Source organism: Alosa pseudoharengus, unplaced genomic scaffold (genome assembly GCF_046254945.1).
Source record: "Alosa pseudoharengus isolate Yale_2024_CS ecotype anadromous, Long Island Sound unplaced genomic scaffold, YU_APseudo_1.1 YU_APseudo_1.1_scf_14, whole genome shotgun sequence".
In the NCBI taxonomy this organism is placed as follows: domain Eukaryota; kingdom Metazoa; phylum Chordata; class Actinopteri; order Clupeiformes; family Clupeidae; genus Alosa; species Alosa pseudoharengus.
The window spans coordinates 26,901,921-26,919,166 of record NW_027468609.1 but is presented as its reverse complement, the minus strand read 5'-3'; the positions used below and the strand labels follow the sequence as shown (position 1 = coordinate 26,919,166).

Sequence of the window (17,246 nt, the reverse complement as noted above, 5' to 3'; positions counted from 1 at the left end):
TCTTGTTGCATTGTTTGTTTAAATCAGACTACTTATTATATTTCCTTTAACCCAGTGATTGCCTATTAGGCCTTGGCCATTTAGTTTAGGCTCTCTCTTCAGATATTTTCTGTGAACCTTAAACCATAGTAGCTCCAAATGAAATTATAATAAACAAAATCAACATACATCTCAGCAGCTCAAGGCCCACTGTAAGGCTCTCAAATATGAGCCACTAGCACTTGCACCATAGGTTAATTAGGCTACTTTTTCAATAACGTGCATTCACTTAAAACAAACACTTTTTGTCTTGTAACATGATTCATATTAGTCTATCTGAATCATCATTAATGGAGAAGGCAAGCAAGAGGATGCTGCGGCCCCCTGTGCCTGTGACAAAGTACTACAGGGATGAAGACACCCGGAAGTACAATAAAACAACAAAGCCAATCCCAGGAAATGACCTCACGCATCAAGTATTTCATGAGAAAGAGGAAGTAAAACGTTAAGTTTGGAAGTGTTTTGTTCTCATCATTGAAAGAAAATATGTGATAATGATGTCAAAAAAGTAGACTTAACGCGAAAAATTGTGCTATTGTGCGTATAAATAATTGCAGATTGTAATGCTTATAGATTAACTTGTCTGCTTAGGCAACGTTTAAGTGATCAAGTGTATAGAGGAATGCAAGTGGTTTTCAGTAATAGCCTAGCGCTTCATTGTTCCTTCAATGATATTGGATCTGTAACGTTAGGCGAGAAATTGGCATTTATAGGCAACATTTTATTTTTTCCATTAACATTATCGTTAATATGTATTCAGTTCGTAATATTTAGCTTTCAAGTGAAGGACTTGTGGTAGCTAACGGCAGTGTAGCTCGTTGTTCTTCTCGCCCTTTTTTACGGTACAAATAGCTAGCGATGACGGTTGCGGTGTTTTTCGGGTGTGCATTTATTGCATTTGGGCCAGCATTCTCTCTTTTTATATTCACAATTGCTAAGGACCCCCTTCGAGTAATCATCCTTATTGCTGGGTAAGTGATCTTTGACTTTTTAACCAACGTGTAATCCTCAGGTGAACACCCCGGTAGCACATGACTTAAACCAGCTGATGTGATTTCTACCCTCCTTCCCTTTTCAGTGACGCATCGTTGCGTTTCCCAGTGTTCTTTATGTCCTAAAGTTTAAATAACTGGAATAGTCTTTGTTGTTACTGTCAAATGAAAATATTCCTGAAATTGGGAAGCGGTTTACACAGACGTCACTTCACTGTCCCTTTCTACATTACACTATGATCTAAATTAGATTCGATTCAACTTCAACTTCGAAATGCAGTTTGCGTTTAACCAGAAGTGCAAAAAAGCAGGAAAGTGCAATATGATATACAAAGTATAGACAGGTGGTGCATAGACAGAACAAGATATATAGTGCGGACAGTAGTATACAGTTGGTTTACAGAAGGTAGTTTACAGTAATATAAATTAAATATAAATATCTGCAGTGTATTAGCAGTAACCTTATAAGAGCGGATTAGATATGGCTATGTTGTATGAACAATGTATGAACAACATGTACAGATATGTGCAGTGTAGTAGCAGTAACAAGAGTAGTAAGAATAATACAGATTTATGCAGTGTATTAACAGAATATATTTTAACAATAAATATGGATATTCAATATGTACAGTATCTAATAAAACTAATTCGAAAAAGCTATTCTTCTGTGTGATAATATGTATTGTATTTTTCTACAGGGCATTCTTTTGGCTTCTTTCCCTTCTCCTATCCTCTTTGGTATGGTTCATTGCTGTAAAGGCCAGCAATTCAGATGATCCAAGTCTACAAAGAGGCCTGCTGATATTTGGGGGCATATTCTCTGTATTGCTGCAGGAGGTATTCCGCTACGCCTATTACAGGATACTGAGGTAAGAACTATTCTTTTGACCAACCTATCAGCCTAATTGTTCATCCAACCGGTTTCACTCTAATACAGGCACATTTAGACCATAGGTTTAGTATTGTGTGTTAGATAATAATTCCATATGATGAAGGGTAATGGAAACCAACAAAATAAGCCTCCACTGTGGCTCCCCTGTTGATAGTTTTCTTGTGTCCTTATCAGAAAAAAATGATAAGGAAACGTGCATGTACTCTAGTGGTATTAAGGCCTTAAGGTTAATATACAGCCAGAGTAATGACAAGTCAGGTCATTGTGCTCTATCCTCATAAATGACCCTAGACATTTTGCGTCACACATTAGGGAGATTGGCCTATATAAAAGCTTTTCTTTTATCTCAAGGGTGTTTTTTTTAAGTAGCTGGTAAAGATACTGTAAAGAACTCTTAAATATCTTGTTTGTACAGATATTTATTTACATCTCTGTATATTGTGCATAATTGTTAATTTGCTGCTATAACAAAGTTTATCTCCTCCCTATTGTAAACATTATATAGTTGTGCGTCCCTCAGATGGACACAAATTTAATGGATACAATCGTAGCTCATTGTATTGATTTTAACACCTTTGTCAATTCTGTGCATGTCAATCAGGAAAGCGAATGAAGGCCTGGCTGCAATCAGTGAAGATGAAAGCTCCACAATATCGGTCCGGCAGATGGCTTACGGTACGGTTAATGTTGTTCTATCTGAGTGCCTTCTCTTGGTCTCAGAGTTTCTCTCAGAGTTCACACTGACTGCATGTATGCCTTAGCTCATGTCAAGTAGAAAGAGAAAGGAACATTCTAGTCCAGGGAAGGCCGCATATACGCATTACATGATTTAATGGCCTTGCTTAAATATTGTAGCACATCTTTCAAGCTATACTAAAGAGACCACTGTCATAACGATAGGGGTGTAATGGTACACCAAAATAACGGTTCAGTGTGTACCTTGTTTTTGTAGTCACTGTTCGGTTAATATTCGGTACAGTAAGCCTGTTGGTACTGCTAACATAAAATTCACTGACCATATTGCTGATGCACAACGGGAATAGTATTTTAAAAAGGTGTCAAATGTTTTTTTAGGTAAATTGACTAAACTGACATATGGTCCAACACTTGTTTGTGTGGGAACACAAATTTCTTCAGTCTAGAATGAACTCGCACACCAATGTTGCCAATGCAATTTTTTAATCCAGTCAGTGCAAAGTGCTCCCAAAGTGCAAAACGTTTTCGGTCCCATTCAGACCATCCTCAGTGCAAACTAGACTGCGTCTAGTAAAACATGATCTGCAAGCAAAAGAACCCTTTTGTTGATTACTGTTAAAGAAGATGTTTTAAACCTAACGTCCTGTACCTAAACGGTTTGGTATGAATTTGCGTACCTTTACCTACATAATGAATAAGAAAACAGCTATGATTTAGTGGGATGTTCGGTATAACAGCACAATCTTGAGTGAGATTGAGTTTTATCGGCATGGCACTAATTGTGTTGCTTGAAAAGTGGTAAATAAAACAAAAGTTGTTTTGTTAGGGTTCTGGCTATCTCTTGTTAAGTGACACATTATCTTACCAGTTACAAAAAAGCTATAAGAAGCCATACACTAAATGTCAGCTCTCATGGTGGCATGCCTCTTGTCTGATTGTCATTCATTGTAATTACTCAGATGGAATTAATCGTTGTGGAAGAGGACGTGTTAATGAAAAGTGTTCGAAGTGTGAAATTAATCCTCACTCAAATTACAACTGTGGCTTTGGTTGTTCCATCAAATCTCCCTTTTACCTTATGATTTGCGGCATAATTTGAACAGGGGGAGCTTACAGAGATGAGGTAATGCTTCCTCCCAGTAGTAGTAGCAGCTCATCCACTAAAAAACACTTCTCTCGAGGTTGCCTGCGCGCATTATCTCATTCAGGTCACTTTTCTCACATCCCTCATTTATTAAGCAGACAGTAAGGAAATATGCTATGAAATATCAGTCTGGTTGTTGAGGAGAGGTGCATGATGGCTATCATTTCACAATGTAATCCGCTGATGACTCATAAACATATGGGGAGAGTGTGTGCGTGGGTGGGGGTCTATCTTACTGGACTGAGGTCATCTTCAAGACACAAGCAAACACAATAGATAGATAAGTTCAAAAAGGTTTCATGCAGAGGTTTTTGACTTTTTCCATATTTCCATTCGTAATGGGCCACATAGTACAATGTAAGCAGCACAATTTGGCAGAGATTTTGATATTTTTAAAACCCATGACATAGTCTGTCTCTGCTAAAATGTAAACTGTGTAAATGTCTATGGTCATGATGAGACGGTGTTGGATAGATGGTCTACCTGTTCATTAAGAACCAACATTACCGGTATAACATCTGACATTTCCAAAGTATAATCAAATCAGCCAGCTATACTCTTGTGTGGAGAAAGAATATGATGTAGTTTAATCTTGTCTTGGCTGTTATGATGACCTTGCACTGTTGTGGCTACAGTTGCTGGGCTGGGCTTTGGAATAATGAGCGGTGCTTTCTCCATGATCAACATCCTCTCCGATTCACTGGGGCCGGGGACCGTGGGCATCTTCGGAGACTCCCAATACTACTTCATCACCTCAGGTAGGTCCTGAAGTTTGGAACTGGATAGAAAAGATCTGGGCAAGTTGGGCAACTGACGTTTCACAGATGCTTTTATGCAAAGCGACATTGATTCGCAACGGCAAGTTCAGGAACCTACCATTACCGCTTCTCCGTCACACACGCAAAGTACACATAATACAATTGCAATTCCAGTATTCAGAGTTCATATAAGTCATATGTTTGTTATTGTGCTTCTGCTGTCTTTGTACCCCTTTGGCATGTAGACTGAGTTTTGTTTTGTTGACCTTTGACAGCTCTCATGACCCTGGCCATTACCCTACTCCACACGTTCTGGGGCGTGGTGTTCTTTGAGGGATGTGAGAAAAGCCGGTGGTGGGTGATCGGTGTTGTGGTTGCGCTACACCTGCTAGTGTCTTGTCTGGTGAGTAAAGACGCACACACACACACACACACACACACACACACACACACACACACACACACTGCCCAGTACCCAAGCATTTAATGTTGGTGTGTACTAGTATTGAAGTGTGTATTTTAGAAAGACAAATCAACAACAAGGGTCAGTACTCTGTAGTCGGTTAAAGGGCCCTCACTGATGAACTGGGCTTTCTCCACTGGAGGGAGTACTTTGATCACGTTCCTCTAGGGCAGTGATTTTCAACCACTGTTCCACGGCACACCAGTGTGTCATCAGGTGTGCTGTGGGAATTTGTCCAATTTCACTTAATCGGTCCCAAAACATTTACTAGCCTATTTAGTTGTTGCAAGTAGTAGGCTAGGATATGCCATTGTTGAGCATCTGTGCCTGCAAAGTAGTGACTTGCTAAGTAAATAAATACTCTTTCATGTCAGTGGGTGGCAGTAGGTAGCGCAATAATGACCTTGTTAATCAAGTGTTGTGCACGAAACTGGCGGTGAAAAATGGATATTGGAAAGCTAGATACCACATTGGGCTCCAGAACATACGTAAATAGCGCTGCGATCATGGTGGGGGCAACAATCACTGGAGGCCAATGGAGAAACAGGTGTTGCCCATAGACAGTAAGGTGTTTGCTTCCAGCAATATGACTGCCGCATTCACGTAGCCTATGCTACTTAATAGGCTAGAATCCGACGGACAGTCCGGTATCTAGCTTTCTAATATCTATAGGTGAAAAGACGTAGGGCCTAAAACAGCAATGGATAAATAGGCCTACTTGAAAAGGAAATATGCAGACTCTGAACTGAACTGTAAACAAATGAGAGACTAAATTGTCATTATTTTTGCTATATTAGGCCACAGTTTGTAATTCTGTTACATTTTTGGTTGGTGATGTGCCGCAGGATTTTCTTAATGTAAAAAATGTACCGTTGCTCATAAAATGTTGAATAACACTGCTCTAGGGCAGATCTAGGGCAGATTATCATCTGTTCCTAGAAATGGAGGGGTGTGACAAGATCTGGCGATACAAAAATGTCACAATATTTCTCGTCAAGGTCATAGACTGTATAAAATATGTCAAGGTTCAAATCTGTCTCTTGGAGAATTCATAGACAGTAAGAGAATAGGGGTGTGACAAGATCTCGTTCCAAAAGACTCTTTGGTCATTTACATGCTAGTAGTTTTCTGACTTTCTTGACATTTTGTTGTTATGATTTTCAGAAGCGGTAATAGTATTGCCTAGCTGCTTTTACTTTGTGGTGTAACCTCAATCTTGATGTCCAAACGTGGCCAGTTACTTCACTCTGGATGTATGTTTAATCACTGAGTTTTTAAAAGCTGACAAGGGGTGTTTTCCAGAACAGTGTAAAGGAATGATTCACTCTATACATACAGGTTGTTTTTGGTTCCTATACTATAGTCTGGTCAAAGGTTGATGTAGGAAGACTTGGCTACAGTTATTTTATGGTTATGCTACAGCCTGGGCCCGTTGGTGCCAGAGAAACAAAAAGTCCTCATTTTAGACAAACCTCTTTTATGTATATTTATATTAATGTGGCCACTACATTTACAATGACTGACAACACATATTTCTGTATGACATAGGGGATTGATTAATTTGAATGTGAGTCATTCCGTGTCAAATCAGATAAGGTTGTTGCTGCACCATCTTTTTCTGAAATTAGGGACTTCTATAAAACCAATGAGACTGTGGTACTGAAAACATGTTTGTCTTCCATTCTACAAAGTTTGGTCAGGCTAGGAAAACTACTTTTTAAGATATGAATGTCCAAACATGGCCTCCAAGATAAGGTATTTTAGAGAGTGTAAACAATCAAGGGCAAAAAGACAATGAAATCAATAGAATTGAATAAAAATATTTTACAGGTTTTAGTTATGGAACCTAAACATTGTGTAGACAAACTTTGAGGGAAATCGGAGTCAGTGCTGCAACCATTTTCCTGGATTTTGTCTGATTTGACACGGAATGACTCGTGAGAACAGGTGTGGTGTTAAACCTTACATCACTAAGACTGTTGCGTTAGAGAAATGCATTTTGAAACTGACAGCAGGGCTTTTGTCCAGAATTGCATCAGTTTCTCTGCTGGGAAAGGCCTGTAGTGGGTTTGATTGTTAGCCAGGGCCTGTAGTAGTCAAGGGAAATATTTATATAATCCATCATTTATTAGGTACTTTATTATACAAAACTGCTGTCAATTCAAAATCCAGTTGTCTAAGTGTTTGTAAATGTTAGATGAATCACTAGATTAATGATTAACGACTTCTTTGAAATGAACTTGTGCGTTAATTGCCGTTGTCTTCCTGTTTGCTTCCTCTTTGCCAGTCTCTGTTGAACCCGCTGTACTCTGGCAGCCTGCCGCCCGTCTACGCCATCATGGTCCTGATGGCCGTCTGGGCCTTCTTCTCAGCCGGCGGCTCGCTAGCAAGTGTGACCCAGCTCTGCTCACGTAAGACACTCCATCAGTTTCTCTTGTCCGTTTGTGGAGGCAGTTTGTGTATGTAGTTGTGGAGGAGTTGCATGACATTTGATGGATGTATGAAAGTGTCAGAAGTTAGATACTTGTGTGAGATAGAAGCCACAACAGATAAATTGACATTGTTCAGTACAGTACATTATTTATTATCATTAAAGGAACAGTCTGATTCTAGGCATGGGTTATTGATATTTGACCCCAACAGCCAATCAAATGACATCCTTTCCTGCCATACTTCTAAAACAATGTATTGTTTGGCTGGAATAATGTATGGCTGTCTACGCTACTTTGTTTATTTGTGGAAGTCCCACTTACATTATAGCACACAGAACATACAGCTAGAGAACTATGAGGAGCAATACAATGAATTTGACAAAAACTACTGGATTACAATTATGGACTGAAAATCAAGGTTGTAGTTTTAAACAGGGCTGCAACAACATTGATTATTTGTTAACTGTTAGTGTTACATTAATAGACAACTAAAAAAATCTCTGTTAGCAGCTTAAACTTATTTTAACTTTACTGACTCCGCTATGACAGTACACGTAACATTTTGGGCTTGTGGACAAAACAAGGCATTTGAGGGCATAATCTTTGTCCTTACATTTTTTCACAGTTTTCTGACATTGACAGATTAATCAACTGTGAACATAATCATTCGTTGTTTCTAAAGTTCTAAAGTTAGAACAGAAAAATTCAAAATATCTTGTCTAGTAAGCCTGTTTACAATAAAACGTTACTGCTTTCTCTGTCACATCGCATTGTTGATCACAAGAAGTGCAATTCAACTCCAGCACACAGCAGTGTTATCCGCAGAGTCTGCTGAGGCCAAAGCCCACAGATGTGCGAAAGTGCCTCTAGCTCCCTTTCAAATCCACAAGGGAACACCAAGGGAACACCAAGGGAACACTAAATTACCAAGCAAGTGCTCGCATCCAACATCAGAAGACCTGAAAGTGGGAAAATCACAGGGTGTGCGGTGACCACTCCAAGAGTGGCTTAGCCTCGTGAGATGCTGATTTGGGGAATGTTTGGAATGTGTTCAAGCCGCTTGTTTTTAAGGCAGCTAGCCTGTGCAGATAGAGATACGCTGTCACTGTGCTAGGGCTTCGCAGACCCACGTAAGCACATCATATAGGCTTTTTCTCAGTGGTCCGGTTGCCCCAGGTAAGGTCATTCAAGTTCGGCCAGGGGTACGTTTAGAACATACGTACGTTAGGCTCTGGGACGTTGAGTCTTGGAATAGAGCAAGCTTTCAGAAGACTAGCTTTTATATCTGTGCTTGGTCACATGTCAGTTGCCTACCTTCAATGGTTCAGGGCTGCTTTTACATGACAGTGCCTCACAGGTTGAACTTATGTAACTGAACAGACTCATTTTATAGTTTTCACTGCGTTCTCTTGAAATGAGCTTGAAATCAGGGTGTTTAGATGAGCTTTTTGTCTGAGGTCATTGTTTATTTGCTCATGTACACCATGAGCTTGTGGGTGTCTCTTTGGTCTTTTCTTTCTTGGTTTGTTTAATTTCAAATAGACACTCTTTTTAGCAAATGCAATGGAAAAGGTCATACTAAAGAAAGAAAAAAATGGTGCTGACGTCCTAGTACATTTTTATGTGGTCAGTTAGGCCATATGACAAACTATTAAGAGTAATGCAGGTTGAACAGTAAGATTTGTTTTCCACGGTGGTTTCTTGAAAACATTGAAAAATATATCAGGAGACCTTAGTATTTACAATTCAGTACATAAACGACACTGTATTAATTTTATATAGTAAAAATTATGATAAACAGAAAATATATTGGCCAGTTGAAGATCTCGGTCACTGGAACAATTTCCTCAACCACCAGACTTTATGTAACTTTTTTTTATAGTTTTCATTTAATCCCTTTTGTTTTCTGTTGGGTGTTGATGAAAAATCCAACTGCTTCTTCCGTCGGCATGCGGCACACTCAAAGCAACATGTGTTATGTAACATGTCTGTACCATTTAATATAGGACATGTATTCATTACATGAGTCTCTCTTTATAACGCCTCAGACGTGGTGTTCTTTCACGTTGACGTCTGTGGAGTCTTAGCTATTAAGATGTGTTTAGCAGTCACTCTGCGCTACGCCTCGGGGAAGCACTAATTGCCTTTGAAAATGATTAGTGTGGCCTTTTGTTTGTGTATCCTTAGGTATGACCTCACATCGCTACCTTGCCTTGTTTAGTCATTGTGATGTTTGACACAATGGCCTTCACCAAGATTCTTTCAAGCATTTAGGATCATGAGACTCAAGACTGGCAGGGACAGAGAGAGGTCACCAAAGAATAAAACCCCCTCGCCTTTTCCTGTATTAATTCCACACTTTTCTTCAAAGCTACTCAAAAGACGTAATACACTTTCATCAGTATGTTAGCTCTCTGAGTACCTGAAAAAAGCAGTTTGAATAAGAGCAGTACGCTTGAGACGTCACACACATTCAATTATTAATAGGAGCTTTTTTCTGCTGTGGGAGTTATTTTTCTACCTGTTTTTTTGCCTAAGTACCAATCCCATTCCACTGGTTTTATTGCTTTACCAGTTCATTGTAGGAGCTTTAGTGTTTACTTTTCTATTCATTTGGCTGGCGCTGTTATCCAAAGCAACTTACATACGTCAGTTCTTACAATGATCTGTCCCTGGTCTCACTTGGGCTGTCCTTTGGTGACTTTGAGTGACCATAAGTCGCCCAGTGGGGCTTAGTATGATTCCTTTTCTGTTCTTCTCGGGCAGTTTTACTCGATGTGTCTTGTTCTTTTCGTTGCAGGTAGGAAAACTGATGTGAATTCCTCCTAACTGGTTTTTGTTTTGACAACTCAAGGAGTCGGAGGACAGGACATTGTGTTGCTGAGTTCGGTGCATTAGTGGAACAGACAAGCCGCTCGTCGCAGGAGCCACGCATCAATCGTCTGGATCACGCGTGTGTATGTGTGTGTCTCTCTCGGGGAGGAAAACCTTTAAACGCCCATCATTTTTTTACAGCCTTCCTCAGGCTCTTGGGGAGTCGGGACTGTAGAACGTATCTCTCTTTAAATCGTTCTCACTGTAAATAGCTTGACATACCTTACTCACACTCACACTCACACACACATACACACACACACAGACGCACACACATACATGCACACAGACACAGACACACACATACACACAGATACACACACCCGTGCACATCGTCAGACACAGGCCTGTGTGGTTCAAAGAACTTTCTAGACACACCGGAACTGAGGTGGTTTGTCTTTCCTCGATTTCTTTCTTTTTTCCTCCTCCTTCGTCTCCACCCCTTTTTGGTTCTGGACTGGATTCATTTGGACTCTGAACCTGCTTCTGTGTAGATGTTTCTCTTTCCTTTCTGATTTTAATTTTCCTTTTTACTCATGCATCTCTGTAACACACATCCTCAAGGAGTAAAAAATTTGGAGTAAAAAAAAAAAATGGGGAGCCATGTTTCTAATCATTTCTGAAGGATATGGTCGAAGTTTTGGGGTCTTCAGACACAAGCTCCGTCAGAGGATAACATGCACACTGACTCATGATTCAAAATCATGTCCATCTATCTAACTGACCAACAGAACAGCCAAGCACTGTAAGCAGATCCATTTCTGTTACACATCCTTTTTGTCCATTAAAACGGCCTTTGTTTCAAGAGTATCGCAGAGCTGAGTTGTGGGTATTGTATTTCACTGACACCTTTCCCAGCAAGAGATGCAACTGGGTTTAGTTTTGGGGTCTTTCCACATGTGTGAGCTGTACTCTTGGCTTCACAGATTGTTAGAATTTTCAGTTGTAGAAAACATTTTCAGTTGTTTAAGAAAATTGCATCATGTTCCCAGCTTTGGAGTTTTCAGGAAATGTAACCTCTGTAATTGAAAATAGAGAAAAAAAATACCCCTAATGAAATCTTTACTTTAATGGCATTAATTTACTTGGTTTTGCATTATGTTTGAACTTTTAGTTTTTGCACTACGTAGGGTATTTACCACAACCTGTACAAATATTATACTTCTGATGATTCTATTTTTCAAAGTTAACAGACTACACAGGTAGTATAAGTGGACATTTCATACTTGTTAATATACATCTTTCAGGATGAGAGTTAAAATGTCTGATCATTATTTGTCAAATATGTCAAAGTATGATAGGTATGTCAAACCATTCTAGCAAATACAAGCAATATCTTCGACAAAATACTGTTCTTTTCTCTGGACATTCTGTAGTGTAATTCTGGTGCTTTCTAGGTGCATAAAAAAATCATGACATGCTTTCCTTGATGCATATTTTTTTTTTACTTTGATAGGATTAATTGCCAGGCCTTTGTACCCGGTGTTGTGATCTATCTTTTTCTGCTCAACTTGAAGCAATTCTGTTAAGTTAGGCCAGAAATATTTAAGCTCATTAGAATGTGTGGCAGTGTTTATTTTTCCAACAATCCAATTCTCTCTGGTACAATTTGTACGTTACTCTGCCTTCGTTGGAATTGTTATCTCTGCGTCACCAGGGCCTATCACATGCCCGTTTGGGTTAATGTAACGAAGAGGAGAGCGCCAAGTCACCTCTGCGTCACTCAAGCATTAGAGGTTGCGGAGCGTTCCAGCAGCTGGGCTGGTTTGGCACCAGCTCAACCCACTCTCCCATGGCACTTGTGCCAGGCCCTGTCACGTGTGTGTGTGTGTGTGTGTGTGTGTGTGTGTGTCGGAGTCAGCATCGCTCAGCAGTGCCACGACGCAAGACGGGCATGGCCAGGGGCTCTGGCAATCTCAGACTCTACAAAGTCAGTGACTAATGTAGACATTCCACAGAAAATGGTTGTGTGTGTGTGTACGTGCACATGGGTACATGTACGTGTGTAAGGTCCTCTGCTTTATGACTTTCAGAATGTGTGAGTACTTCTGCCTAATGTGTGTGTGTGTGTGTGTTCTTTTTTTGTCTGCGTATGCAACTGCACGTCACCTCTGTGTGACGGTGTCTGTTTCCAGACATTTCATTGGGGCAGAGAGTGTTTGGGGAAAAGATGTGCCCAGTTGTCTTGGCAACCAATATGTGAATGTGTGCAAAGTACTGCAGATGTTTGATCACTATTACCAGATGCTGAAGTTAGCCTTCCCACTGACTCCGTTGTCATTATTGTCATGGCTTTCTCATACCCCACCATCTTTCTTGTATATGTTTTTAGAACAAAGCAAATTCAATCACAATTTAAAATCATTACAAATGGGCAAACTTCGTATTCAAAGGTAGAATGTAGAATTAGTAAGTAAAAAAAAAAAAAGAATCTCTATCGAATGATTTTTGCTCCTTTGGTTTTCCTCAGAATTTGTCAATCTGAATTCAGTCATCAGAATTGGTGCTGACTATTGTTTAACTAATATTTACTCCAGTGATTGGTGCAATATTGGATACGTGATGTTTAAATGCTGCTGCTTTATAGAATTTGTAACTGGTGCCAAAAGGCTCCCCTTCTCACAAAAAAGCAAACAATTTCTTTAACCCATCAATAAAAAATGGCTTGTGAAAGTGTGCTGTATTTTCTTGGATGGTGTGACACAACATTAAACAGTGATTTCTTTCAAAACGTCTATATTTTAAATAGTACTTCTTCCTTTTTTAAGAATGGCAATGTACAAAATCTAATCTATAATTAATTTCTTGTACACAACTTTAATAAGCTTCAGAACATTGAAAAGCAAATCCTCAATCTGTAGAGTGTCATTGAATTGTGAATTGTTCATTAGTATAAGTGAATCAGTAGCCTTTAGACTTTTTGTCACTAGTTACATATGACATACTCAGTGCCCTATTGAGTATTTTCATCCTCTTGGTTGGTTCTTGACCACCATTTGAATCCCATACCAAACCACTTATGCACTGTCTAATGCTAATCGCATTCAACTGCACTGACATTCTAACTGAAGGCATTTTCTTTCCGTGTCTGCTGTGTGAACAGACTACTAGTGTGTTAATATAAAAATCTACACAATCGATTGCTAACCCATTGTCCCATACTAACCCCCCCCCCCCCCACAACCACACCATCTGTATGCCTCTGATTCATGGCAGAAACCTATGTACTAATCCTAAAGATTTACTGTGTATATTCTATATAATGGCAATGTGTACAGATGAGTCTGCGCTAGGCTTTGACAGGCTGACTGCTCAGTGTAATGGATCTGCCCGGTGGAATGTCTGAGACGGCTGGCATGGGCTCTGGTGGAGGTGGAGATGTCTTGTGCTCCGCTCACATGTCTCACACCACGCATACACCATGCGTCTTCTTCTTCATCAGGATCCTGGAGATTCCTGTTCAACATGAGGTGGACAGAAAACCTAAAGACACAATGTGTTGATACATACCTGCAATTTGATATTAAAAACAACTGATATCATTCATAGTGATGTTGATTGTTTTTCCATATTACTTACTGTCTGTCCCGTATATAGTGTTTTTAAAGAAAGGCACCTTCACCCCACCCTCACAGGGCTGATGAGGGTTACATGTAAATATTTTTTTCCAAGATTTTTTTTTAAAGCTTCTTTGTAAGGCACATTTCATGCCAGCATGGTCTTTTTGAAAGGAACTTTGAAGGTCTGTGTGAGACACTGATGTCAGAAGTCGTCCTTAAACATCTCCATACACTACCGATGTAACCATCTGTGAAAACATTTCACATTTACATTACACAGTTACATTTCACACATAAAACCTTTCATGCACACATGCAACACACCCATCCCCAGCTGGTCACATGTGATAATGCTCATATATTTCATTTATTTAACCTCTGGTTTAACTGCACAGATCCTTGATCATGTACATTTCTTGTTTTAAGAGAGGCCAGAATTACATATATGACACATGTTGGGTTTGTGTAACAACATACTTTGTATATGTTGGCTATACTGCTGGTGATGTACCTCTGGTCAGACTGTTAGGACACTGTTTCATGTCGCCCTGTGTGATAGCACAGTTATGGGAAAAATATAGATAGATAGGTAGATACTTTATTGATCCCCAGGGGAAATTCAAGGTCTCAGCAGCATACATACAACACAAACACATTCTTTAACAGCAGAAAGAGTAATTAAAGTATATAATGTAAAAACACAACTAAGCAGTAAGGACAGTAGAAGATAAAGAATATGCTAAATATACTAAAATACAAATTATACTAACACTTAATACAATATATAAAAATATACTAAAATACAAATTACAAAAATACAAATTATACTAACACTTAATCTAAATCAATTCTAAAAACAGTATCCACATAGTGGTGATTAATAAATCAGAGGCGCTTGCGATGACTGAGGCAGGGACTGAGCCTGTGATTCTCTGTGCATAGTAAGGTAAGGTAAGGTGCTCTAAGGTGCTCTGTGTGAATGAGTGTTATGGTGGTAGTGCAATGGTGATAGTGGTCATGGTGATAGTGCAAATGAGTAAGTCAACAGTGCAACAATGCAGAAATAAAGTAAAGTCTATATATCTATATATTTAACTTTAAGAAAATGTATAAGTGTGGCCACAGTTTGCTGTGGCATGGAGGGGGGGGGGGGGTTATGCATATGTGCTAATGTGCTAATATAGCACGCAAACAGTGAGGCAAAAAGACAGTGGTACAGGTGGCTATAGTGGACAGACAGTACCAAACATGGAGGGGGTGAAGAGGCAGGCAGACTATGCAGAGAAGTCTATCTCTCCTCTTCCCTTAAGTGAGGCATTGAACAGTTCAATGGCCCTGGGGACAAATGACTTTCTCAGTCTGTCAGTTGTGCAAGGCAGTGAGCGAAGTCTCCAGCTGATCAGGCTCTTCTGCTTAACAATAGTGCTGTGGAGTGGGTGACACTCATTGTCCAAGATGTTGATCAGTTTGTTCAGGGTCCTTTTGTCAGATAGTGAATATGGGAACCATATAGGTCAAAAGAGCTGTTGCAAAGCACTCTTACTTCTACAATTTAACACTATGAGCTACTTCCCCAACACAATTGACTAAAATAAGTGCATTTATTCACTACCACAATTCTGTGTGGCTTGAATCATTATTGGCTATAGTGTTTTAGCTGACTGACCACTTTTGTTTTACTTTTGCCATTGTGTGCATGATCTCCTCAAGCTCAGCTGGAGGAGTGCTGGTTATAATTCTGTCTCATACTCTGACGTATCCTGAGCCACTAGCAAAGAAACCACAAGTCATGTTCAGAGGAAGTCATGTATAAGAGGAAGCTCTTATATGGTTTTGCCTCTTTCATATCTCTGTAGGGCAGCTGATCCGCCTTTTCATTCAACAGTGACACATGGGCTACACACATCTGTTGTGTTTACATTTTAAAGAAGAATGACCACTCCTTCTAAACCCAGCCTGTGGAACTCCCACCCTTTGCTTGACCTTTCAACCCTAGACACTCAAAACATTCTCTGACAGTTACTTATGCACCAACAATCTCTGCTGGATGTACAATCCATAAATCTGTGGTGTCTCAGAGGCCCCTGTGTGCAAAACAACTGTCATCTCATAAATATAGTTGGAGTGAACTGTGGTGGGCACCTGTTTTTAGCCTTGAGTTGTGTGATTGTTGACGGATCCCTGAGTTAAGTTTATTTCTATGGTAGATGAAAAGAGGCTTCATGAATAGTTACTGTTACTATAGTACTGTTATTGCATGTAACTTTATAAGCCATGTATCCCAGTGGGAGATTGTGTGGTTTTGATCGGATCAAGGCAGGCAGCCACTTACAACAACCAGACAGACATAGAGGAGTATACAGACACTGTAACCTCTTACATCACCAAGTGCATTGATGATGTGATGTGACCCACACAAAAGACATCATCACTCGGGCTAACTGGAAGCCATGGCTGACAGGGGATGTCCTCAGGCTGCTGAGGGCCAGAGACAAAGCCTACAGAGCTGGGGATGAAGCTGGCATGAGAACAGCGAGAGCCAACCTGTCCCGTGGCATCAAGGAAGCAAAAAAGGAATATACTCACAAGATAACCACCCACTTCAAAGACAGCAGGAACGCACAAAGCCTATGGCAGGGCATTCAGGCCATCACGGACTACAAGCCCGTGCCACAGAGCTGTGAGAGCAACATCCCTCTGCTCAACAACCTGAACCGCTTCTTTGCTCACTTTGAAGCACAAAACAGCACTTGCCCACAGAAGTCCCCTCCCCCTCCACACGAACAGCCCCTGTGCCTCTCTGCCGACAGCGTGAAGAGGACACTTGCTGCTATCAACACCCGTAAAGCAGCAGGCCCAGACAACATCCCAGGTCGTGCGCTGAAGGACTGCGCTGAGGAGCTTAAGGATGTCTTCACAGACATCTTTAACACTTCCCTGAAGCAAGCCATCGTCCCATCATGTTTCAAAGCTGCCACCATCATACCTGTGCCGAAGAAAACTGCTCCATCCTGCTTCAATGATTAACGCCCCGTGGCACTGACACCCATCATCATGAAGTGCTTTGAGCGGCTTGTCATGTCACACATCAAATCCATTCTCCCCCCCACCCTGGACCCCTTCCAAATTACCATCAATACCGGGCCAAACGGTCCACAGAGGATGCAATCTGCTCTGCCCTCCACCCAGCCCTCACCCACCTGGAAAAAAGAGACTCATATGTGAGATTGCTGTTTATAGACTTCAGTTCTGCATTCAACACCATAATACCACAACAACTCATCTGCAAACTTGACAAACTGGGACTCACTACCTACCTCTGCAACTGGCTACTGGACTTCCTCTGTCAGAGGCCTCAAGTAGTACGTGTTGGCAACAATATCTCAAGCAGCATCA

At 40.4% G+C, this 17,246-nt stretch overlaps 1 protein-coding gene across 2 annotated transcripts; it reads left to right on the top strand.

The window, feature by feature from the left end:
- Positions 1–454: 454 nt before the first annotated feature.
- LOC143123210 (gamma-secretase subunit Aph-1b) lies at positions 455–12,963 on the top strand. Of its 2 annotated transcripts, none has more exons than XM_076284425.1 (7): positions 455–1,010; positions 1,730–1,900; positions 2,525–2,598; positions 4,399–4,521; positions 4,797–4,924; positions 7,272–7,395; positions 10,271–12,963. In XM_076284425.1, exons 1-7 carry the CDS (start codon positions 898–900, stop codon positions 10,312–10,314), a joined length of 777 nt encoding a protein of 258 aa, XP_076140540.1. In that variant the 5' UTR covers positions 455–897; the 3' UTR covers positions 10,315–12,963. The 2 variants fall into 2 exon arrangements, with proteins under 2 accessions (XP_076140540.1, XP_076140542.1); XM_076284427.1 differs by having other exon boundaries at positions 10,217–12,963.
- The last annotated feature ends 4,283 nt before the right edge of the window (positions 12,964–17,246 follow it).